At 42.6% G+C, this 26,076-nt stretch overlaps 1 protein-coding gene across 18 annotated transcripts in view; it reads right to left on the bottom strand.

The window, feature by feature from the left end:
- Window positions 1-25,401, bottom strand: part of MYCBP2 (MYC binding protein 2) — a 304,426-nt gene extending 279,025 nt beyond the window's left edge. For 16 of the 18 annotated variants that reach the window (XM_089680411.1, XM_089680398.1, XM_089680410.1 and 13 more), the window contains exon 1: window positions 24,774-25,401. In XM_089680411.1, the coding sequence (XP_089536537.1) occupies window positions 24,774-25,048 (275 nt within the window). In that variant the 5' untranslated portion in view covers window positions 25,049-25,401. The remainder of the gene's footprint in view (window positions 1-24,773) is intronic. The other 2 variants (XM_089680412.1, XM_089680409.1) reach the window with 1 other exon arrangement.
- Window positions 25,402-26,076: the final 675 nt, after the last annotated feature.

Below are 26,076 nucleotides of genomic sequence, written 5' to 3' on the forward strand. Positions count from 1 at the left end.
CAGTTGATGTTTTCTTCTCTCTGGGACGGAATGTGCCCAGGCAGAGAAGAATGACATCATAACCTGTCCTGTGTAACTGTCAACATAGGACAGGATAGGATAAGACAGGGACCGATCATCCGACTTGGGCAGGACATCACTGGCTCAAATCAAATGACTGATCCCTTGGGGATCAAATCGTGACACCCGCAGGTCAGCCCTCAAAACGGTGGGAGCGTGAATCACGTTTATATACGTGATCCTGAGCACAGGGGCCGCCTTGCAGCAGTATACAGCAAGTACTGTGGATGGTCCCATAGTGGTTAAATTTGGGCAAAAACCTCCGGAGAGGGGGGTGGGGGGGGGGGAAGGCATTATAATTGGGGTCAACAAAGGAGGACATCGAACCAGCTGGAAGCAACATTTGACTGAAATAAGTTTTTGATGTACTGTGCCGGGACAACAGAATATGTTGCAGTATACTGCAACCAAAATTGACCAGTTCTTACAAAAACATGCAGCAACCTCAGGCTACAGCAATCATACTCATTAAAGCAGTGATAATTACAACATTTGAGTTTATGCACTTATAAAGTTCTAACTGCAAATGAAAAAGAAAAGCAGGAAAAAAGAAAAAAAAAAAAATTTTAAAAACTGCATGTTTATTAAAAACAACTCCTATAACCAAAACAAAATCAGAAAGATCAGGACTTTGGTCTCATTCACACCTGACCATTTTATAGCTCAAAGCTCCAAAATTCTCAACATCCAAAATACCATTTATTACTTCAGCAATGACTGTTCACATATGAGTGCTCAGGTGCCTGTAGCTCCAAAAGCTATAGGCTATTGAGGCACATGGATAATTTTGGCTTAATAGACTTTAATGGGAACATCTGAAAAAGCTTCCATTGAGCAATTGAGGCATATTTCAAGCATTTTTGAACCTGTAAGAACTGGTCTCCTCCCCTTAGCGCTTCCATTGGCTACACAAAAATGACCAAAAGCTTGAACACACATCTAAAACGCTTGGAACATGCTCCTAAAACCACTCGCACACAAAACACGCAGTCTGAAAAATCATTCAGCTCAGGGGTGAATGCAAGCTAAAAGGAATATGGAGTGCACTACACAAGAAGTGAAGGAGACACCAATCATTGATGCAGACCAGGTGGATATTTGTACAGTGTACCCTAAGTAAGGAAGCTGTTGTAAGGTTTTCTAACAGTTTGAGATTGGGGACCTTGACTTTATGCAATGCCTTCTTTAAATTAGGCATTTTTGTGCGGAATTGAATATCAGGTTTTGTATCGTCCCAGCCTTTGTGTATACTGTACTTCGTGTTCTACGCATACACTGATCTGAGCAAGTGCCATTTTTGATTTCTGGCATACACAGGTCCTTTTTACTGTAGCTTTACATTCCTTACTAACCCATCCCATCTTCTTGTCTCACCCTTTGTTTTAAAACCATACATACCAGTTTTTTTACATTCTTGTGTTATTCGCCATTTTAATCCTCATGCACACTGGATGTTTTTACAGTGGCTGTTTTTGACTTTTGACTTTTTTTCTACAGCCAGCAAACTCCGTAGCAGATTATCCTATGTGTCCATGCACACAGACTAATCAACATTTTTTTGGCAGGGGCATTTTTTTGGCTGTAAAAATCCCCCCCAGAACTAGTGGGTTTCTAGGGGAGTTTTTTTAGCTGGCAAAAAAAAAAAAAAATCTCACAGCAAAACAGCTGCTTTTTCTGGGAAATTAAAATAAAAAAAAAAAAAAAAAAAAAACACCCACACCACCGCTAATACAAAAGTTTTTAATGCGACTTTACACAGCTAACATTACCAGCATTATTAAAATGTCCAGTGTGCATGGAGCTTTAGCTCACGTGTTTTTATTTTGTTTTGGGTAGTGGAGAAGGAAATACACTTTTCCATTTTCCATGAGGAAATACTACTGTCAGAAAATCCCTTGCCCACACCCTCAAAATGGTTTTTGGCTGTATTCCTGTTGGAGAGAGATTTCCTATTGCTTCCTGCCCTGACAAAGAGGAATCTTCTCAAAGGGCACATAGACCACAATACAAACCTAAAAGAGGCTTTAACCCTTTCCCGTGCTATTCAAAAATGAAAAAAAAATTGGCTAGATTTGGAATCTTTAATTTTCATCAGAGTGGGGGGGGCTCTCGTCAGGTTCTCATTGCCATCTCCAACTATATGGGGCATATTTTCCTCTTAATCATATGAGAACAGGACAAGAAACAAGATGAGGGTCACTTGACCTGCAAAGTACCAAGAGCAATAAAAACCTCACTGGAAGTTCTCTGATCAATGACACACACACACACACACACACACACACACACTTTATCCTCTGTATGTTCCAATATTTTGATAAAGCTCTTCGGTACCAGGAAAAAAAAAACCCCAATTCATCCAAAACAAAGTCCCCACGAGTACATCTGTCAGTTTGTCACATATACCCAGAAGCGTAACTAAAAGGCAACCCCCCCCCCCCCCATTTTGAATAAGGGTTATAACCCTTTCAGCACTTTTTTTGCTGCGCCATCTATACACCATGGGGGAGATTTCCCCTTACTTTCGGTCCCATAGCCAAATCAGGAAGTGAGGAAATCCCTTCAAAGTGAGGGAATCCTAGGGTATCACCAGAATTAGTGTCCCAATTGGAAGATTGCCCCCTCCATTACTGTTCTGTCATCCAAACATTTGGGATTTTCTTTTCCGTTCAATGATAATGGCCAACGGAACAAAATTGAGCTAGTGAATCTCACTAAGGGGAGAACAGACAAAAACTGACAGGTGTTATAAGCCCTCTACACTGTCAAAAAGCTTTTTATTGCAAGTACCGTCTGTCATTGAGGCTGGCAGCTTGTAGTTCTCAATGAACTTTGAGGGTGCTGGTGAGTACTCAGGTGATGGCCCGCCTGTAAAAAGGTACAGGCAGACAGCTATTTTGAGAATGTGCAGGAGCCTTAATCATTTAATTGATAAAAGGTTTATTGAACAGTTATTCACAGTTCTCTCAGATGCCTTGCATGTAAAAAGGCAGATTTTTGCTAGAAACCTGAAAAAAAAAAAAAAAAAAACCCCCACACAACTCAATATTGTGAAATACCAAAGGAATCGAAAAAGACTACCTTTTTTTCAGCTATATGTATTAGTTTATAGTAGTTTTCTTCAACATATAAAACATGTGAAAATGTTGCATCTATATTATTGGAGAAGACCGTGATCAGATGTTAAAACTGAACTCCATGTATGGGTTTTGTTGCATAGCTTGGACCAATGTAAGCAGGTATATGCCATACCTAAGGGACAGCTGTGGAAGTGGGGAATAGCTGTATTAACTACTACTGGAATTGCCCCCGTCTTCCGAGTGGATACCCTGCCGCTTAGTGGACAAAAGGGGTTGCTTGCTCGGCATAGGCACAATTCATAAAACATCTTGCATTATACTCAATATTCATACCAAGTGACCCCGTGTGAGTACTACGCAGCAGGGCAGCCACTCAGCACTGGACCCAGAAGACAGAGGCAATCACTGTAGTAGGGATGACTACTACGAGGATTGTCCGCTTACACATGTATGACATATGCAGACATACAATGGTTTAAGCCAGACCAATATAAATATGCAATAAAAACCATTACCTGCACATCACCCTTAAAAGGTTTTCCTTATTTTAGATGAACATATTTTAGGATGGATTAAAAAACTAAAAAAAAAAAAAAAAAAAAAAAAAAAAAAGATACAGAACACTACTTTGTATGAAAGTAACCTAGTAGTTACAACACTATAAACATCTTTCACAGACAAAAGAACTATACATCTATTGGCAAAGGACCTAGTTTTGTTTTCTCTGAATAAAAACTAGGCCAAGACATGACGGTTTTCTCTTGGCCTAGGACCACAATGGAACTCCTCCCTTTTCTTTTGGCACATTCGAAACATTTCCACTCCATTCTTCTAAAGAACCCAACACAGGCCTTTAACATGGAAAAGGCTACAGAGGGCAGAGGCTGTCATGTAAAAGTTACATCTAAAAACATCAAAAGTTTAGAACAGGATACACCCTTTAAAATTAAAGGAACTTCACCCAAAAATGGGAAGCTCTGTTTCTCTCTCCCCCCTCATATTTGGAATATCTTTTTTGGGAGGGGGACACAAGTAACCGATTTTGAAAAAGGTACTTGCTCCCACTTCTGCTCTGACCACCTAGGCGATCGGAGTGGACGTTTGCACCCCCCCACAGTCTCTTGGGACACGTCACAGGTCCCAGAAGAGTGTGGGGTCCATTCATGAGGCATAGTGCAGCTTGAGCATGCACAGTGGACATCAGGCTGTGAAGCCACAAGCAGTTGGGGCTGGCCACAGTTAAGATGTAGGTGCCTGGATCCAAAGACCAGCAAAGGGATGAATCGGGTGAGGACATCACTGTAAATGTCTTTTACAGTATTTGTAGCTGCAGACTTTTTTTTTTTTATAAACAGGGTGAAGATCCTCTAAGATGCCATACCCTCCAAATATTTCAGTAATTTGTTACCCTCATACTTCATTATAACCAAGGAAAAAAAGAAAAAAAAAAAAAAAAAAAAAAAGTGGCAAGAAGGTAACAGTGGGCAAATTGTCAGTATGGGAGTAGAAAAACATAAAACGGAAATAAATACGTTTACTGCCTCACTTGCCAAAGGCTTTAACATTTTATTCAACCATTCATATCATTTACATAACCCCCTGCCACAGGCAGAAAGTTCACTATACTACGTCCTGGTTCACCACCCTGTTAACTGAACAGACTTGATGATGCAGATTCATTGTCTAAACCGCCAAATGCCAAACTACAAAATATACAAAAGGGTTTTAACATTTTACCTCACCAGTGGAAGGTTAAAATACACTTAAAGTAAAACCTATGCTTTTCCCCATGCAGTCCAAAGCTGTCTGCCTCCCCCCAGCCCTTTAGGAGGATCTTAACACCAGAGGCATTTTGGGTTTAGAGGCAGATGATCACCGCCTGTCAGGGTGACCACATGATCAGGAGCCCATTTTAGTGGCTGCCAACCATTGCTAAGTGACCAGGAGCTGTTGGTGACAACATAATCATAGTACTATGGGTGAGCAATTGACCACGCTCCGAGCAGAAAATTGGTCCACACGTGGCAGCATGGAGTAAGGCCCACCTCTGTGCTGCAACATATATGTGTAAAACCAGTGGGAAGTGATGACAGCCCCAAACATCAGCTCAAACTTGCAACTTTGAAAGAAACTAAAATTTCCAGGTACTTTCAGGTATGGGAGTACATGTGACCCACTCACCTTCTTATCACATGGGGGGTGGGGGAGTATGTACAGTCCTCAGCCTCTTGTTAGGCTCTAAATGCCAACTTGGAGCTTACACAAGGCTCTCTACCAGTGGATAGTGGTGGGGAAATGAAGGGAAGTGGAAGGCAACTATGTGCAGATGGTGGGGATGGGGTAAAAGCACAAGTTCATGGTTGACCCTATTAACAGGCCAGAGAATTCATTAATTATTTTGTCGGTAGAAATTGGTTTGGTTTTTTTTTGAAGGGTGAATGTGAAAACAAGCCAGATTTGCATGCAGAACACTTACTGAATCTCCCAATTACAATGCAAAGACAGAATGGCAACACAATTACCCTTTGCAACTGTGCAGACTACCCTCAATATTACCCTTCACCATGTTCTGCTGTTGCATAGCCATTTGACAGACCAGGATAAACAAACCTGTGATGCCAGCATGAAATATTCACTAAGGCTAGTAAAGAAAGAAAAGAAAAAAAAACAAAAAAAAAAAAACCCCACAACACACCACAGAACGTACCATAAATGTGATGAATCATTTCTCACTCTTCTCCCCAACTGCACAGCATTGCTGGAGCTCCAGGACTGCCTACATGCCAGTATCTAGCTAGGCCTCTGAAGTCCATCCATTGTGAGAGCCCAAGCCTAGCGATTAGCTGCTCAGAATACTTGGTTCAGGTTTTTGGGAGGCGCTTTAGCGGTCACCAGAGTGCAAGATGAGAAATGAAGGGTTGTTGCCGCACATTAGGACACTTTCTGTTCATCATTAGCTTTAGTTAATACTTCAAGCTGGCAGTTCAGCTTTGCTTTAAGGTCTCAGCTGGAGGATTCTGTCCTCCCTAGAATTACAATAACCTGATTAAATTTTAATGACTATGCATTAATGAAAACTACTACCACACTCAAATGTGAACAAAGGATTATGGTTTATTGAGCATCTGACATCAGATGTACTGGTGTGAGGGCAAAGCACCGTATTCCTTTACTGTAAGGGTTAACCCACAATTATGTCAGCATCCTGAAATAGACCTATGATGTAATTGTGCAGTGTGTAGAATGCTCTCAGACATCACCAACATTATTGATAGCCAGCAGAAAATTCAATTACACCCCTCCCACAATTGCGCCTGAATATACAGAATGGGAAAGCTTGGGTTTTCACCTAGTCCAGACAGAAGAACCCTTTCAAAAGCTGCACAGCCTATGAATATACAAACCAATAAATATAACACCACTTGGGCTGTACTAAATGGAAGAGAAACAAGGCCATTCCAAACGAAACTGTTCCAAATGGGACTCTGACTTTAGTTATACAATTGAGCCCTTTTTCTGAGATGGGGGGACCCACACACAGCATGGCGGTAACCAATAGCAGCCAAGACAGCTATTTTCCACATGTCTAATAGCTGCAAAAAAGGGGCTTTTAAACGCTCGCTCTTCAATCTTACAGGAAAGGATTGAAAATAGGATTACCCACCTACATGCCATTTATATCGATGCCCATAAAACACATCCTCCACAGGGCTTCGGATGATCAAAAATGAGCATAAAATGATCTAATGTCTATGGACATGGATACACAAGTCTCCATTCACATTAGTTCTTATAGAAAAAAGCGTTTGTTTTTCCACTTAAGTCTATGTATTTCTATAAGAATTCCCCTCAGTTATGGGAAACTGACAGTTTGTGGGATTGCTCTTTCACAAAACACAGGTAAGTTTGTTGCACACACACAACCCTTTATACCCAACATTTAATTTAGTACACTGTATAGCTGCATTATGTAATGTTAGTGTTAAAGTAGAACTATAGGTTAAACTCCCCTCTTTATAAAATGGACATTCAGTCAAAGTTATACCTAACAGGCAGCCACAATACTGAGAAATGTACATAAAATGTTCTGATGAAGTAAGTTTTTTTTACTTTATTGGGAAAGGGGGGGGCGAAGAGGGGATTTTTATTGTTAAAAAAAAAAAAAAAAAAAAACCAGCCCCATCCTGCCTCCTATGACCAGACAAGGAATTCCTTCTCTTGCCCTGAAGTCTTCTCTTTTGCTGGTGTTCAGGTGCACCTGACATTACACGTGTGGAATTATTTTACATTTTATTACAGGAGGGAATGCAGGTGGTCAACAATTAGCACATTTTAGGTTGCAATGTACTGAAAGCAATTTGTTCCCTGCAAATTGGGGGGGGGGGGGGGGGTGCAAGTGGTCCCTTTTTTATAGTTTCAGATAAGCAGGCTTCTTGACAGATCTTGGTAAATCAAGTAAATCTGGTCTAACCAATTCACACCCTAAAAAACAAAAGTCACATTTAATGCAGATTCCCTGTGAGCACTTAATTTATTGGGAGGCAAATAGCAAACAAACTGAACTGCAGCATACGATCAAAAAACCTGCAGGCTCAGCAAAACCATGCCAACATGACGAGACATACTGCTCATGTTACCCAGCCACACCCATAGTAGGGCCTGAAACAAAAACACGGCAGACGCTGTCATATCAGCAAGCACATTTGCCAAGCTCGTTTTCATCTTCATATGGTAATGAAGTCAAAACTAAACATGTCTTCCGTCAGATACCTGGACATTTAACTTACAGTTTTACCTAAAGAAACCCAGAAAAGCATGTAGCATACATGTGCTTCGTTTGACAAACATCCCTATTTGAAGATTTTAGAAAAACACCACAAAGAAATAAAATGACCCTGTGGTTAGGACTATGACACAACCCAACATTTCTTAATACTACAGAAGGCTGAGGCAATTTCGAATGCCTTTCCTGGCTTTGTACCAAAAGCTTGCTGTGAAAGCAAAATTCAATTTCAACACACTATGTCCAAAAAAACAAAAAAAACACACCAGATACATGTCATTTCTCATTTTATCCTAGACACACACACGTAAATGAATGGAGAAGGAATTGATGCACTCTCCACTTACTATCGTTACTGCATGCAAACCGTAATGTTTAAACGGAATAGCTTTCAAAAAATAAATAAAAATGCATATCATTGTTTGTTTGTCTGCTCTTGATTCTGGGATTACTGATAGCATGCAAATCTGTCAATACATGATGGTGCTTCAATATAACAGATAAAAGGGTTTTCTTGATAATAAGCATTATACTTCAAACACTTATAGCCAATTCTGACCAGTTTGGTACATCACATGCATGTAAATGTATGTCACGTTAAAGCGAACCATAAACCCGCCCCCCCCTTTTTTTTTTATTTTTTTTTTTTTTTAAACAGCCATGTCTATATATTTTCTGCTGGAAATATGGCAGTATAGGCATAGTTACTTGCCTCATACATTTATGTAACAATAATCCATAGTTCTGTCCACTATGCTCCATTAGAATGCATCACCATTTTACATCAGTGGCCAGCTTCTACGTCTTATTTTCATATGGGCAAGGCCATCATAAATGTCTGTGCCATGCCAGATCTTGCGCACGCTTCTGTGATTTGGTATGGCTTGGACTCGTTTAGCCAATGCTAGGTGTCTGTGCAGGAATTTACTGAATTCGCTTTTGCGCTCTGAACTATCTGGAAGGCGCTGGTTACCTAGTCTTCCCAGGAGGCAGCTGGAAAGTAATGGCTAGGTCACCAGTGCCTGGGGAAAAGCAGAGGCTTCAAGTTAAAGGCCACATTTTTGTGCAAAAAAAAAAAAAAAAAAACTGATCCATATGTACATGAAAAGAAAAAAAAAAAAAAAAAAAAAAAAGGAAAACACGCACAGAAAAAAAAAAAGTCTGTTTTTTTTGGGATATGTAATATTTCTGTAAAGCCCTACAACTGTGATCAGTGGATAGCAGGTGCAATGCACAGCCTCCTGCAGCCACCGGTCCACACCAAGGTACTGACTTGATTACAGGGCTGCAAGTGTTGTGATCACCACACTTGTGCTCCATGGAAAAGTCCCGCTGCAGTGAAAGATGGGACTGTTCAGGGTAAAGTGACAGAAACTACTGGGGGAGAAGTACCCCACCATCCTGCCAGAGGAAGGGTGTGTAACATACACCAGCACATGTTCAAATACCAAATCAATTTAAATCTTCTCAGACAATATTATATAAAATGTTAGGTTCATTTCTTTACCCACTGCTGCCCAAATCTGCTGATTGTCATAACAGATAGCACACAGGCACTGTGAAATCCCCGTTCTAGCACTCTATATTTACAGCTCAGCTAACAGTACATGAATAAAGCCATAAAGTGGAGAACATGACAGCATTATTGTTTTTAAGCAATTCCCCTTGTATGAACTGTGTGCAGTCATGTGTGTGAAAAAGTAATTGACCCTTCACAATCAATAACTGGTTACCCCACTTTTAGCTGCTAAATGCTTCCTGTGGCAATGCATGTATTGTTCTACATTACAATGAAGAAATCCTGTCCCCTCCTATATGGAAAACTGCCTTAACACACCAACATGTTTTCAATCTTAGTTATAACTAAGGGGGGGGGGGGGGGGAAACCTCATTGCATTCAGATTAAAACTCAAACTGGACTATTTCATAGCACCGAGGAGATTCTCCTAGATTGTAAGCTCCAAGGAGCAGGGCCCTCCTATCCCTCTTGTATTGAACTGTATTGTCTCCTGTTATATTGTAAAGCACTGAGCAAACTGTTGGCACTACATAAATCCTGTATAATTCAAAACGACCCTTCCAGTGGAGCTGCCCCCCACACTGAGGGTTACAAGCCTGTATTTGCCTAGGGTACCATTAACCCCTTGACCTGTGGAAAGTTTTACCCCCTTCATGACTAGGGTATTCAGCACTGTGCTACTTTAATTGGCAATTGCTCAGTCATGCAAGTATAAAGTACCTATAATAAAATATAAATGGAATGCTCTACCCAAATGAAATTTCACACAAATAGAGCTTTTTTTGGTGGTATTTAATCACCACTGGGTTTTTTAAAAATATAAAAAAAACAGGACACGCACACGATAGGATTTAGGCCAACATGTATTCTGCTACATGTCTCTGGTAAAAAATAAAATCCCAATAAAGCGTATACCAATTTGTTTGTGTGGCAGTTAAAGCGTCTACAAACCATGGGATACACGCACTGGAATTTATGCAGACATAGATGCTATATTACAAGCAGTTATAATCAACTTATAGTGTGACGGTGATAGTGAAACAGGCAATCTGGCACAGACACTGGCTGGGGAGGGACATTGACATCACTAGTGACACCAATACAGTGATCAGAGATAATGCTACTAATGACACTGGTTGGGAAGGGGTTAACAAAGGAGCAATGAAGGGTTAAACTGTGCCTAATGTATGTAATGTGTGCAGCTTTTACTCACAGATCTGGCTGTTTCTTCTCCCTGAAAAGCAAGGAGAAAAAAAAAAAAAAAACAATTCAGATCACTGTCCGTATACAGAGTCCTGTGTGTTTGTAAACAGGACTCAATTCTGTGATTGGCCACAGCCGATCAGCAAGTACACAGCCAAAATGATTGGTTGTAACTAGCTGACAGGGTAATACAAAACAATAGTTCCATTTGACAATCCAAGATAAGCTTACTTGAAAAATCTCCTTTCATGTTACAAGTGCTCCCCGTCTGCTGGCCATCTCTTTCCACAACTTCCTGGTCCCCTGCATGCTTTGCAGCTTCTCCTCTGCAGTTTACTTTCAATCTCCAAAAAGGACTACATGTCCCAATGTACCTTGCTACCCGCAAGCACTGCCTCCTGAAACTCCTCTTAGCACCTCTGTAGTTCAGAAGGCAGGCTCTGAATTATGTAACACAGCAGTCCCTATTCACGGGACATACAAGGGTCACAGAATTCAAGTAAATGTGAGAGGATCTTCTCAAAGTACATTTACAAGAGTTCAGACTTATGGGAGTAGGATAAAAATAATTCACACAAAATGTGGAAATGAATACACAATGTTACATTTGACCAGATATGAGAAATGTATAATCTATATGTCTAGATATTTGTGAGCAATCATTTTTTGTGCTGCACTAAATTCAAACGTATTCCAAAACAAGGGGCCTTTAGTACTACATTGGAAGGAAGGCTCACAATAGAATGGGAGCTGCCTTTGTAGATACAATTTTTAAGTTTGTGACTTGAAAGGGGCAAGCATCCAGTGATACATCAGGACACTTGATATGACATACTTGTTCTAGGTCACTGACTCAGCATCTAGTGACAAGATAAGGGTGACAGCCCCAGTGATTCAGAAACAAGTTAGCATTGAAAGCTCCCATATGCTTACCGATGCCCTTTGAAGGAAACCCTGCCATAAGAGAAATATGATGCTGCCATTGCTGATTCTCATTCTAAAACTGGCATTTGTGTAGCTGCCACGTTGACCCTCTTATTTTTATACACTGTTCAAAAAAATTAAAAGGAACACTTTTTAATCAGCATCAAGTCAATGAACCTGGGATATTGATCTGGTCAGTTAAGTAGTAGGAGTTGTTAATCAGTTTCAGCTGTTTTGGTGTTAATGAAATTATCAACAGGTGTACTAAATGGGCAACAATGAGATGACCCCCAAAACAGGAATGGTTTTACAGGTGGAGCCCAATGACATTCCATTCGACACCACCAGGTTGCACCTCAGACTTTCCAAGAGCTCAGTGATGCCCTGGTCCAGATCTTGGAGGAAATACTCCAGGACACCATCCGTCTTTTTAGGAACATGCCCAGATATTGTCAGGGCCATACAAACTACTGGAGTACCATTTTGAATTGCTGCAATGAAATTTCAGCAAAATGGACTAGTCTGCTGCATCATTTTTTTTTTCACTTTGATTTCCAGGGTGTACTTGAATTCAGTCCTCTGTAAGTTGATAATTTTCATTTCCATCAAATGATGGGGCATCCTTACATACCTAACACATTACCCAGTCCATATCAGTATAGATATCAAGCATGAGATTTTTATCGGATGTGTTTTCAAAGTGTTCCTTTAACTTTTGAGCAGTGTACTTTGAGATCACTTACTGATACTTATTTGTCCACACTTGTTGATCTACACTGAGCATCACTCAGGTAGGCGGCCTTTAAAATAAATGAATGGGCCTGAACTGCGCATGCGTAGCCCAGCCAGAAGACTCTAAAGAGAATGTGTGCCCCCCCCAGTGTGCAGCACATGAAAGATCTATGATAAGCAGAGTCAGACCAAGGTAGGATCTAGAGGCAATGATTACAGGAAGATCTCTATAAACTACACTTTACGATTTGCGTTAATAGCAAAGAAAACAAAAAAAACAAAAAACTTTCCCTTTCAACATGGGACAGCTTGCACTAAAAGGGAAAAGGCACTGACAGAAATGTGTGTGGCCATTGCAGACCATGTACAAAATGCTAATTGCCTGATTATCTTTGTCTTCATCAATTCAAAGCTGACAATACACAGTTAACAGATTTCTCCATACACATAAAGCAAGGTAGATAGAGACCCCCTTTCCTGCCAGGAACATTGTATTCTGAAAACACTGAGTGGAGGCTGATCAATACAAATTTCCAACATGCCCCTTTGTCAATAAAGCTAAAACCGGTTTTTACCTTCATGCATTCATAGCATACCTTAGTAACAAAACCTTTTCTATTTCTCTGCCCACTCTCTTCCCTGTGTGAATGGGAAGAGAGGGAGAACATATCCAGCACTGTCCACGGCTGCATCTCTTCCCCCTCTTCACACAGCTCTCAAGCAACAGCAGGAACCATTAGTTCCTGCTGCTGTCAATCAATGAATCAAGCTGTCAATGCTGTGACGAGGAAGAGGGGGTGGCGGGGCCAAGTCCCACTGCACAAGTCTATGGAGCGCAGACACTGTGTGCCTCCATAGCAAGGGGCTTGCTATGGTGACACCAAGATGAACACACAAACACACACCAGAGCTTAAGTTACACTCTGGAGAGCTCTGTGGAGAGCTGATTGGAGGGGGAAGAAAAAAAAAAAAAAAAAAAAAAAAGACCCCTCCCCTCCGTACAGCTCACAGGAACAGAGATGAGGCTGCCAATCAGCTGGTGGTTCTTCCGGTCACCATTTTTCCCTTAGCGTCAGGGAAACTTGTCAGAAGTAACTTATGTTGATAGCAAAGGAACGGAGAGAAATTATGCTTTGTGCTTTTAACAGGGTACACACTATAAAAGGGAAATGGTTTGTTCATATTGGAGGTTTACAACCATTTTAAGTCCACCTTGCTATTGTACAGCGCTGAGCAAACCCTTTGGCGCTATATAAATACTGTATAATAATAATCGTCAATTACGTTTTAAAGCTCCACTCCTGGCCACAGTAAATTTACCCATAGAGTGAGGTCAACCCGATGCATGGGTTAAAGTGATATCAGTCTTTTTTTCTTTAAATAAAAAAACATGTCATACTTGCCTGCTCTATGCATTGGTTTTGCAAAGAGAAGCCCTGATCCTCCTCTTCTTGGGTCCCCCGCCAGTGCTTCTGGCCACTCCCTCCTGCCAAATGCCCCCAGAGCAAGCATCTTGCTCTAGGGGCACCCAAGCAGGCAGGTTCCCAAGCCGCAGCTCTACGTTTCCATGCAGACACAGAGCTGCAGCTTAGTTTCACCCTCCCTCTACCGACTGGCTCACTGGCTATGATTGACAGCCTCAGCCAATCAGGAGTGAGTCACCAGAGAGCCCCCTGAAGAAAGAAAAAAAAAAAAAGACACAAAAAACACCCACACACTTCATATGAAGCACCATGACACTTCATTCATGTATGTGCACAGCAGTGAGGTACTCTGTGGTAACACACGGTGCCTTCCAGTGCATTATGGTACATCTGCATGTCACCACATCTCCCTTAGCAAGTGGAATACTTACAGTTGTGCTCAAATGTCTGCATACCCTGGCAGAAGTCGTGACATTTTGGTATTTATATTGAAAATATGACTGATCATGCCAAAAACCCTTTTAATTAAGTATAGTGATCTTATGAAGTAATTTATTAACACATACAGTAGTAGCTATTTGGCTCCTTTTAAATCCTAATAAAAGAAAATCACCCAAATGGCCCTGATTAAAATTTTACATACCCTGGAATGTTTGGCCTTGGTAGAGGCACACAATGTGATACACATGAGTTAAAATGGCAATCAAAATGTTCATTTCCCACATATGTGGCTTTTTAAATTCCAATTAGTGTCTGCATAAATTGAAGTCAATGAGTTAGTTGGCTCTCACGTGAATGCACTGACCAGGCTAGATACTGAGCCATGGGCAACAGAAAAAGAAAGAAAAAAGTCAAATGACCTGCATAACAAGGTAATAGAACCTTACAAAGATAGAAAAAGGATATAAAAAGATATCCAATGCCTTGAATATGCCAATCAGTACTGTTCAATCACTTAAGTGGAAAATTTGAGGATTTCTTGATACAAAGCCAAGGTGAGGTAAACAATGAAAGATTGCAGCCACAACTGCCAGAAGAATTGTTTGGGATCCAAAAAAACAAAAACAAAAAAAAAAAAAAAAAAAAAAAAAAAAAACCCACACAACCCACAGGTATTCTCAAGAGAAGTACAGGCTGCTCTGGAAACAGAGTGGTGTTTTTGAAGCACAGTACAATGATACTTGAACCAAAATGAGCTGCATGGTTGAGTTGCCGAAACCCTTTACTGCACCAATGCCACAAAAAAAGCCCAGTGAGGGATATCAAGGTGTTGTCAGGTAATTGTAACCAGGCAGTTTTGTGGCATTGGCACAGTAAAGGCTTCTGTTAACTCAACCATACAGCTCATTTTAGTTCAAGTATCATCATATTGTGCTCCTTCAAAACAATGAAGATTTAATTGCCATTTAAGGCTAGGTTTACACCTATGCAGTTTGCATTTGATCGGTTTCTGCAGTGCGTTTAACACGTTCTCTCGTTGCTAGGCAGATTTAAAACACAAAACGTGGCAAACACGACAGAAACGCACTACATGCTTTTCTGCAGCATTTCCACTGAAGTCTATAGAAACAAAAACGCAACTTTTTGCATTAAAAAAAAATGTCCCTGACCCTTTCCAAAAAACGCACCGGGTGAAAACGCGGAGATGTGAACATGTCCCATAGGAAATTGTTAAATAGACTGTAGTTCGTTTCTGGAAAAACGCTTAGGAGTGAATATGGTGTTAAGCCGTGTGTCACCTTGTGGGTCTGTAAAAAGGCCAAACATTCCAGGGTATGTAAACTTTTGCTCAGGGTCATTTGGGTGATTTCAGTTATGATTTAAAAAAAGGAGCCAAAAACAATTAGGTAGTAATAAATGGCTTCATTATCACTGTCCCAAAAAAAAAAAAAAAGAAAAAGGAAAAAGAAGGACTACTGATGTGTCACAGTTTCTATGCTCCATGCATAACATGCCCACAAAATCGAATGCAATTTAACGGATTTAGCATATTGAAGTGGAAGTGAACTCCCACTGGACACTTGTCCCTACAGGTAAGTGTACTGTATAGTAAACCTTGCCTGTAGGTTACAAGGAATATCTCCTAGACGTGCACGGTTTATTCAGTGACCCTACAGCAGATGACATACTGACGCACGCGCTTTGGAAGAACGGCATACCAGTGTCATTCCTTCAGAGCTCCGTGCCATGGTCGAGACTCCCGTTCACATGCGTGGGAGTGAAGTCATCGCGGCTCGGACAATCAAGCGGCCAGATTCCAGGAACCCGGACGGAAGTTGGGTGAAGATGGAAGACCTGTCAGCAGTGAGAGCGCCACTGGAGGGCTTCTTTCTAAGGGAAGTCTTTCATAATGTGCTAGTATGTGATGCATACTAGCACATTATGACATTTTACAGGGTTTTTTTTTTGGTGGTTTACTCCCGCTTTAAAATATGCAAAGTCTTTTTAGGCATCAGAAAACCTTGGGGATGATTTACTATAACTGGAGACTGCAAAATCTGGTGCACCTCTGCATGTTACCTACTCGGATTCCAGATTTTTTTCGTCAAAGCTTAAATTGAACAAGCTGAAGTTAGAAGCAGATTAGCTACCATTAACAGCTGCAAGAGATTTTTTGCACTCTCCAGTTTTAGTAAATCAACCCCATTGACTCATTCACATCAGTTCCCTCCCTGAAAAGCCTACAGCGTCTGTCCCTATCACAGTACAAAACACAGAGCTAATTTATTATCTTGTGTTTTTTTGTATTACGGAATAAACCAGAGCATCTAGTACACCCATTCAAGAAATCAAAGAGTGGAGCATTCACACTCCATGACACCAACATTCTTGGTAGAGATCAAACCCAGGACTCAAAAAAAAAAAAAAAAAAAAAAAAAAAAAAAAAAAAGCCTTGGACATGCAGTTAACAGCTTTGCATATCATGTCTACAAACCACACCACACCAACTCTGTTAGGTTGCACTGGCACCACCCACCCACAGTCAAAATGCATAGCATAGGGAATTATCCTTACGCCCTACAAGTTCAGTTCACACCAATGTGCTGCGCTGGTGTGCAATCAAAAAAGTAGAGCAGTTTGCATTTCTATGCAGCACATTGCAATGCACTGCGGTTCAGAGTTGAAGGAAATATTTTGTGACATTAGGCTTCATGTACACTAGCCTAGAGAGAACACGGCCACAGCAAAATGCATTTTATGTTCTCCCGTGGGCGAGAGTCAAAATGTTCCTTATCCTGAACGCAATTTGTCCACATTCAGGAGAGGAAAGTTTAACCTCACAAATGTGGCAGCTCCTAAACGCTGCTAAAAACCTATGTGTACATGGACACAGGCTTTTATGGAGTGGCGTTTAGGAGGATTGGCATACAAAAAAAAAAAAAAAAAATGCCACAAGCTCCTAAACCTAAGTTTAGGAGCTGCTAGTGTACATCAAGCCAAAGTTTAAAAAAGGTAAACAGCGTAATGTGTTCTAAAAAAAAAAAGCGCAGCACAAACGCATACCAGCAGGTGCGCATAAAGCAGAGCGTAATATGCGCCTGCACATGTCAATGGACCCAAAATGATCACAACGTCACAGGTCTTCTAAACTGTAGGGATAAAAAAAAAAAAAAACATCTAAAAGATAGTGTGTCTTTCTGCACATATTTGATTTCATGAACTCACGAGGTAATATGGAAATTCATTACAGTATTTCACAAAGATCCCAGTAAACATATGGTGTGTTCCATAAATGTCAGCAGGCACTAAAATCTATCTGAAGGGGGACACAAACCATAGATAACCTTTTATTATTCACTGGTATGGCTGAAGTCTACACTGAGACAACATAGAAAGGCTTGCCATACAAAATCAATCATGCCACCTAACCTGTGCTTGAAGGGAAAAGTTATTATAAGTTTTCGACATGTGTTTATAAGGCCAAGTCATTTAAAGCCAAGCACCACCCAAAATGGAAAGTTCCGCTTTAAGTCTTGGTCCCCCACTCCCCATTAAGGATTGGCACCTTTGGGGTGTGGGGGGGACACGAATTTGACAGGTACCCGCTCCCACTGGTGGTCACCCCACCACCTCTCTCCATGTAGTCTTCTGGGACAAATGTCAGGTCCCAGAAGACTACAGGACCATTCACAAAGCGCAGCTCTACTCGCACGTGCACAGTGGGCACTCGGCTGTGAAGCCGCAAGCTGTCACAGCCGGTGCCTGAAGATGTCGGCCCTGAGGAGAGAAGACAGCTGGTGAAACCCACGTTGGTGAGGACACTGCTGGACTGAGGGACAGGTAAGCGTCTGTATTTTAAAAGTCAGCAGCTACAGTGTTTGTACTTTTTTTTCAGCTGGAACTCCACTTTAACCTTGGAGGTTAGTACTTTCAACAAGCTTCTCTGTTATGGAGTGGTTGTGTGTGGGCACCTGTCCATTTCAGGCTGCAGTAACATACAGCAGGGGGCGATGTATGCACATTTTACAGAATCAAACTGCTTTTTTTTTCCTTCAGGAACTTTATTTGTACAAAGTGACATTTGTGTCTGGGAACAGCAGCACAGTAAAATGCAGTGCAATATTATGCAGCATGTTTGCAGTTTATCACACCTCTGAACTGTGCTGTAGTGAGACTGAGGTATACAGAAAAAAGGTTTTCTATGTGCCCTCATGGTGACTGGCATTCTTCCAGTGCAGAAAAACAATAGTCACTGTTCTAGTGTGAATGGGCCATAAAGGATTGGTTTACCTTTGCACCACACATGCAAAGGAGAATTCAAAACACCCCTCCCCCTGACCCCTCATAGAAACACACCCCCTGGCCCTGCTGTACCTACCTCCTTGGATGATTATATTCTGCTGCCTGTGCCTGTCATGTATCGGGCATTTGAAAAGCACTCTTCTGCACCCTTCTTTCTTCTAATGCTCTCATGGAAATAAGAGGGCTCAGAAAGATTCTCATTGGTCAGCATGGTCCCAAGTCAGTGATGACCAATGCTTGCTCACTATTGGTACTACACAGCCTCAAGGGTGGGCCGCTACCATGGCAGCAGAGGATAATCATCCAAAAAGGTAAGTGCTTTGGGAACCAGGGGTGTGGAGAGGGTGCTGCGAGTTATGCAAAAGGTGAACTAACCCTACAAAGAAGCATGTGATTAAGCTCTGACTCACACGGACATGGAATTTGCAGCATTTTCTACGCAAATTCCACACCGCATCAGAATCGCACCCAATTCATGCAAACCACTGCAGATGTGTATGTTAACACCCCGAAAGTGGTCCACAAAACATGGTGCGATGTGCAGAATTGGATCGCATAGGTGTGAATACCCATGCCATCCGATTCTAGTGCAAACCAAAAAAAGCACCCTGCACCTTTTTGGTGCGGTGCGATTAGAGCCATAAAAAATGTATAGCTCCAATCACACTACACACAGATCGCATGTGATTTGCACAGGAATGTGGTGTGGTTCCTGTGCGAATCACATGCGATATACCGCACCACATATTTATGAACCCAGGCTCAATGGCACAAAAAAAACCCCCACACCATTCAAAATACAGCTCTGCTGTAAGAAACTGTGAGCAAACAGGCTTTAATTGCAGAAGAGGCCTGACTGACTCTTCAGGACTCTTGCAGAGACAACTCAATGGCGAGGAATTTAATAAAGTCTTTAGGACACTTTTCTGGTGGAAGTTTAGGTAGTTCTGACTACTGACAGTTTTTGCCAGCAACAGCTTCCAAAAGATTTACTGCAAGTTTGCAGATTAGGAAAATGGTGGTAATTAAAACCAGCTTTAAGATGGCATATAGAGGTACAGCAGTGCTCAGAAGCCCGATTCAGCCATCAGCCTGAAGATTCCCCAGCCAAAAGCTAAATGTAGGGTGCTCCATAAACTCTTAAACCCAGAGTATTGAAAATACAATTTTAGAAGGACGTTATTTAAGTTTATGTTAACCCTAAGGACAATGTCACACTGGCAATTCTATTGCTTGCAAGAACTGGCCAGCATCAAAATCTCTTTGGAGAACATAGCAAGGAGTATAAACACTTACCTGCTGTCACATGTGGCTCCCTCCTTGGCTAAGGGAGTACAGTGATGCTTTCTCACCAGCAATTTTGCAGCAGCTACAGAACAGCTCTCCTTAAGCGGATGTCAGAAGGAGACTCTGAAGCTACCAATCCTGTTGCTAGATATTGAGCAATTGCCAGAGACAGGATCACCGAGAGGCTGCCTGTCTGTCCCTATGGAATCTCTCAGTTGCTAGCCAAGGCAGCAAGATGTCATTCCCATCACTAGCGATCAGGATTTGGCAGCATTCAGGACAGCGAATCAGCCATCTCAGCTAGTGAGGAAGTGATTCCATAGTCAGCCTCTTAGATATTCTGACGCTCACAGTCCTGGTGTTAGCACAGTTGCCCACCTGACAGCCTTAAAATGTTACTAAACCCAGGAGCCTGCATTCACTATAGCCAAAAGTACAATTATTTTAGAAAATATAAACTGCTAAATACCTTTTCTCATCAGCAGTTAGAGCAGTCTTGTGACTTCTATCAGTGTCCAGCAGAGCACTGGTTAAAGCTCGTATGAGTTTTCATTTTGCTCTAGGGGGATGCAGGACCCCTGACCTCTGTCTGAACAGTGCTAGTTGGCCCTGTGCTGATCACATGCACTCTCCCAAGAAAAGAAAAAACCCTCTAGCAATACACACCAAACTGAGCTTGTGCAGAGCAACTCCACACGATATGTCTCATCAAGAGAACACTGGAAGAAGGGGAGTTTTTACACAATGCAGAGGGTTAATCCTTTAGGTCCCACAGGGAGTATAACAAGCATGTTTTACTGCATATACAGACTGATTTTACTGTTGTGGGTTTAGTAACACTAACAATTTTTGTTGCTGGGAAAAAATGCAGTCATTGTAATGTCTTTGTCCAAGTGATTTGTAGTTCTGTCGCTGATCAAATTTGTGGCATTAGGAGCCATCTACAGAATCACCAGCAACTTGTGTTATCCAGTGCAGCTGATGGTGAACGTAGCACACCTGAGATTTGTAGCTATATGGAGAAACATTGTAGCCAGCAACATCAATGACTCTGACTAGCTACAAATCACCAAAAAAAATTACCGGTAAATAAAGGATTGGTAGCTGCTACAAAGTCACCTATGTGACAATAGCCTGAGCAATGTCACACTGGCAGCATTATAGCAGGAGACATATAGGAGCTACAAATGGCCCCCTTATCTTCTATCAACTCACTCTTTCTACCAAGGCATAGCTTGATATTGCCCCTCCCTTCTCCCAGGCCTTCAAGAGCTGAGAGCAGGGCAAAGCTCAAATGTGCAGGCACAGAAAGAAGGAAAAAAAAAAAAAAAAAAAATATGGAGGGATCTAGATTTGCATAGAACTTCAGCAGCCTATACCTTTTATGCCTCATGCACACGGGACATTTTAAAAAATGCTCCTCTTCTTGACAGCAGTGTTTTGGCAGAAGAAACACCTGGCATGCCTTTTACAGGTCTCAAGCACTTGCGCGTTAATTCATTTAATTGGCCAGAATCAGAATTTATTCAGACGCCCTGTGTACATGAGGCCTTAAACTATCTATGGATTTAACATGTACCATTCACTGGAGCCTAGTCCTCTGTATCTGCTGTTTAAACAAACCCGGTTTGAGATAGGCAATTTAAAGCGAACACTGGGCCACACATGGATCGAAATTCGGGCAGTCCAGCAAGGATCGGGCAAATTTCAATCCATATATGGGCAGGCTGGTTGTACGCAAGCTGATCTATTGATTGACTTGTGTACAACTGCCTTGGTGAGTTTTTCCCAAATGATCAGTGCCCCTGGCTGTAGCAGGCAACACCGATCACTGTGTTCTGATGGCAGGGAAGGCTCCCCACTGTCAGATTACAATACTACAGCAGGAAGGATTCCCCATTCACCTTGACTGTGTGCAAGCTTTTTTTTTTTCTTTTTTTTCTTCCCCAACCTGCTGGTTTAAACGAGAAAAAGAAAATGGAACATCTTAAACTGGCTATACATTATTCAGCAGTCACAGGCACGGACACCACCAAGCATACAATGCAGGGCCAAAAGCTCAGCATTGTATGTGAGAAGGCTGAGAGACTATTTACACGGCAGAGCGTCAAGGAGAAGAAAGCACTGGCTGCAGGCAGACAGAGATGAGGCAAGCAAGAGTCTGTTACTGGTACCCTAGGCATAAATGGGCATTAAACCATTGTAGGGGGGACCCTACTGCAAGGAGGGCTCTATCCTCTCTCCCCCCAGAGTTGAGATTTCAGCAAATGTAACAAGTGTGCAACTGTGCTGCACTGTAGGCCAAGGTAAATAATAGCATGAGAGGTATACAATTTGTTTCCCCGCAACCTCTACCAGCTTTGCACATTACCTACCCCCACCTTGCCCAAAATAAAAAGATGAAACGGAACTCTTCTCACTCAATGGATAGAAAATCTCTTTCAGGATCACAGAATGGATTAGGTACAATAAAATACTTTATTATTTTGAGTTAAGAGTATTTGAGTTGGGACTTGCTTACATTTGCTGTTCGGGGGTGGTCAGTAAAACATGTGGTTGAGTTGCCCTTCTACCACTCAACTCCTCCCCCTGGAAGTGATATTAAACTGTCAGTGGTCACTCCTGTTCCCTGAGTGGCCCCCCTGCAAGCCATGTGCTATGGGGGCACTTGTGTGGGCGCGCTCCTGAGCTGGGCTGTGTGCATCCATAGATGCACACAGTGGGCTTGGCCAGGCCCCCACTCGCCTCACAGGATTTGACTGACAGCAGCAGGAGTCTATTATGACAACTGCTACTCTCAAGGAAGCCCGTGACTGCAAAAAGAGCATTAGAACAGGGCTGCCAGCATGGACAGAGCTGGATTGTGAGAGATGTCCGGTAAGTGTTCAGGGGTGGGGAGGGGAGCTATGGGAATTTTTTTTTACCTTCATGCAGAGAACGATTTAGGGTAAAAATCATTTTGCCGTTACACCCCCTTAAAGCTGCAAAGGCAGCAGACAGGGTGTATAAATGCCATGGGTGAGCTGCTTCACTTCAAAGCCATGGAAAGAATGAAACCCAGTGTCGTGTTCAGCAGCCAATATCACCCGCCAAACTCTACCCATTCAACTGAGTGGGTCCACTCCACAACCTCTGAGCAACCACATACAATATACATGGTGCAGACTTTAAAGTTGTGAAGCCATAAATCTCTCAGCTGGAGATCCCAGGAATTCAACCACTGGATGAATCTGTCTGCTAGTGGAATGATCCTTGAAGTCCTAGAAAAAAACCTGACATCAACCTTTGGCAAAAAAACTCACCTTTATGAAAGACAACTGCTACATTTACAATAAAAAAAAAAGACAAACCACCACACAAATAACACTGCTCAGGGTTTGCAATGGCAAACCTGTAGGCTCTCCCATGCTTATCTAAAAAAACTCCTAGGTAGGTGTCCTTCCACCATTCTGCATAGATGGCAGGATGTGTTAGGCCTAAAGCATGCAAATTTTGTCACTCTATTGCACAATGCTGAGCTTAGCCACTGCTGTGATGGCAGTAGAAAGAGCACACTGCGCATGCATGGGTAACTTCTCTCCGTACTACCTATCGGGGGGGGGGGGGGGGTCATGTGGCCACCAATCCACAGTAATGTCCCTTTTTTTCTATCCAAGGAATGTGAAGATATGCAGGTAGACTGATGTATGTGCACTGTAAGGTAGGGGGGCCACAAACAAACAGTTTGCACATATGCACTCTAAACATGTTGGTGCTTGACATGACATTGTGCGGAGGGAAGCCATAGTACACAAACCATGCATGGTAGAACGTTGGTTTAAAAAAAATATATATATCTATATCTCTCTATATATCTATATATAAAATCAGCACTACAGCTTCAGGATACTGGCAATAGTTGGAGAACCAGCAACAATATTGGCCAGGCACAGGACATGGGGTCTTATTCAGGTGAAATGCAGGATCCCTACATAAAGCTAGGATTTTCAATCTATTGCCACTGAGAATAGATTGTAGGAACCTACTAAAGGAGAGTTTATCATCTTTGGAGAGACCCTTGAAATACACCGCTCTACAAAACACTTAAAGCTGTCTAAATGCAGCCATCACAAAACATTTACACATGTTTACCTTTAAACAAAAGAACAAATGGGTAACTTCTACCAAGGTCACATGGCCTTGTACTGTCACTTGTACAGACGCTGGCCACACTGACAACTCAGATGACACCAGGATCTCAGCTGAAGCTAGACATTACATACCATAGAATGCACCAATCACACCTGAGCATGAGCAGTTTCAGGTGATTGTGCATGTTATCAGCTTTTGAGTGGCTAGGTTTTAGCCAATGGAAAGCTAGTTACTAGGAGAAGGAGAGGCAAGAATATTGTGCCTTTTCAGGAGATGCCATTGATGTCTATGGGGGCCAAAAATAACTGGACACATCCCAAAGAAGCTTCAAGCTTCGTGATGCTCAGGTGTGAACAGGCACCACTGAATATAATGGGAATCTCGATGGGTAGCATTGGGAGTACTTTGGGAATTGCGTTTCAAATTGTCAGCGAGGTCTGCAGATGACACCGTAAATCATCAGAGAGGTCTGCAGATGACACCATAGAAAAAAAAATACCAGGCTTATAAGATCTTTTCAATAGCAAGGCCAATAAACCCCATCTGATGAGCAAATAGTAGCAATGGTAACCTTAAATACCCCCCAGCCATGGTGAGGCCAGTGATCAGAGCCTTGTCCCCCTGAGCTGGGAACAAGGACATCCCATCAGCTGCCTCCTGATCTGTCACCCCAATGTAGTGCTGGTGGTCTGGAGGAGCCTCCATCCCCCATGTGATGGCACAGCTGTCATTATGTCACCAGCTCACCTGTGACATCCCCATAGTGACACTCAGCCATATTGAGCCGCCTGCCCCAGGTGTCATCCACCCCATACCGACAACAGAGGGAGAGGGGAGGGGGCCCTGTACACACACACTATGGGTTGGGGGGGGTCTATGGGGATTACCTAGTCGTCTGTCCAGCCTGCTGGTCCCGGTCATTGACGGCCGCCGTGTAGATCTGCCGGTAGCGCTCAGCCAGGGCCTTGCCGGAGAGCAGCAGCTGGTAGCGGCCCCTGCAGTCAGACTGCGGAGCCGGAGAGACGTCGGGGCCCCCGGAGACATTGATGGGCGCCATGCAGGAAGCCGGGGGCACCGGGAACAAGCCGTGTCCGCCAGGTCCGGAGGTGGCGGCCGGAGGAGGTGGGGGTGGAGGAGGGGGGGCGGTAGCTGCGCACATCATCTTCCTCGGTGCTCGGATCAGGCGGGGTGTGTGTGGCAGTCCAGAGCCAGCATGGAGCACTCCCGGGAATGAGGAGGATGAGGATGGTGGATCCGTCTCCTCCCTCGTACACCCGGAATCACCGCAATCCCCGCCCCGAGCCTCTCACCATCGTCCCCGTACACACACACCACTGGCCTGGCCTCTCCCAGGACGACCGTCCGAGCCCCGACACAGTCTATACAGCCCGCCGCCTTCACCACCGGCCCCGAAAGCTCACTGCTGCCATCTTAGTTCATTCTCTCCGCTCGGCTATATCTCCACTCCGGGCGTCTCATCAACCCGCACCCGGAGCATGCTGGGAGGGAGCGCACACTCTGCTCTGGCCGCTTCCTCCTAGCGACACACTGCACCCTGCTGGACAGACACCGCAACTACCATACACCACTCTGTGTGTGTCATCGTCATATACTGTATATACTACTACATCCTGTATATACAATGTATGATCATCATTACTACTACACACTGCACCCTGCAGGGTATACAGTGTTTGTGTGTCGTCATCATATAATGTATATACTACTACATACCATATATACAATGTATGATCATCATTACTACTACACACTGCACCCTGCAGGGTATACAGTGTTTGTGTGTGTCATCATATGATGTATATACTACTACATACCATATATACAATGTATGATCATCATTACTACTACACACTGCACCCTGCAGGGTATACAGTGTTTGTGTGTCGTCATCATATAATGTATATACTACTACATACCATATATACAATGTATGATCATCATTACTACTACACACTGCACCCTGCAGGGTATACAGTGTTTGTGTGTGTCATCATATGATGTATATACTACTACATACCATATATACAATGTATGATCATCATTACTACTACACACTGCACCCTGCAGGGTATACAGTGTTTGTGTGTCGTCATCATATGATGTATATACTACTACATACCATATATACAATGTATGATCATCATTACTACTACACACTGCACCCTGCAG

Source organism: Staurois parvus, unplaced genomic scaffold, assembly GCF_062004578.1.
Source record: "Staurois parvus isolate SC_StPar_1 unplaced genomic scaffold, SC_StPar_1.0 ptg000243l, whole genome shotgun sequence".
In the NCBI taxonomy this organism is placed as follows: Eukaryota; Metazoa; Chordata; class Amphibia; order Anura; family Ranidae; genus Staurois; species Staurois parvus.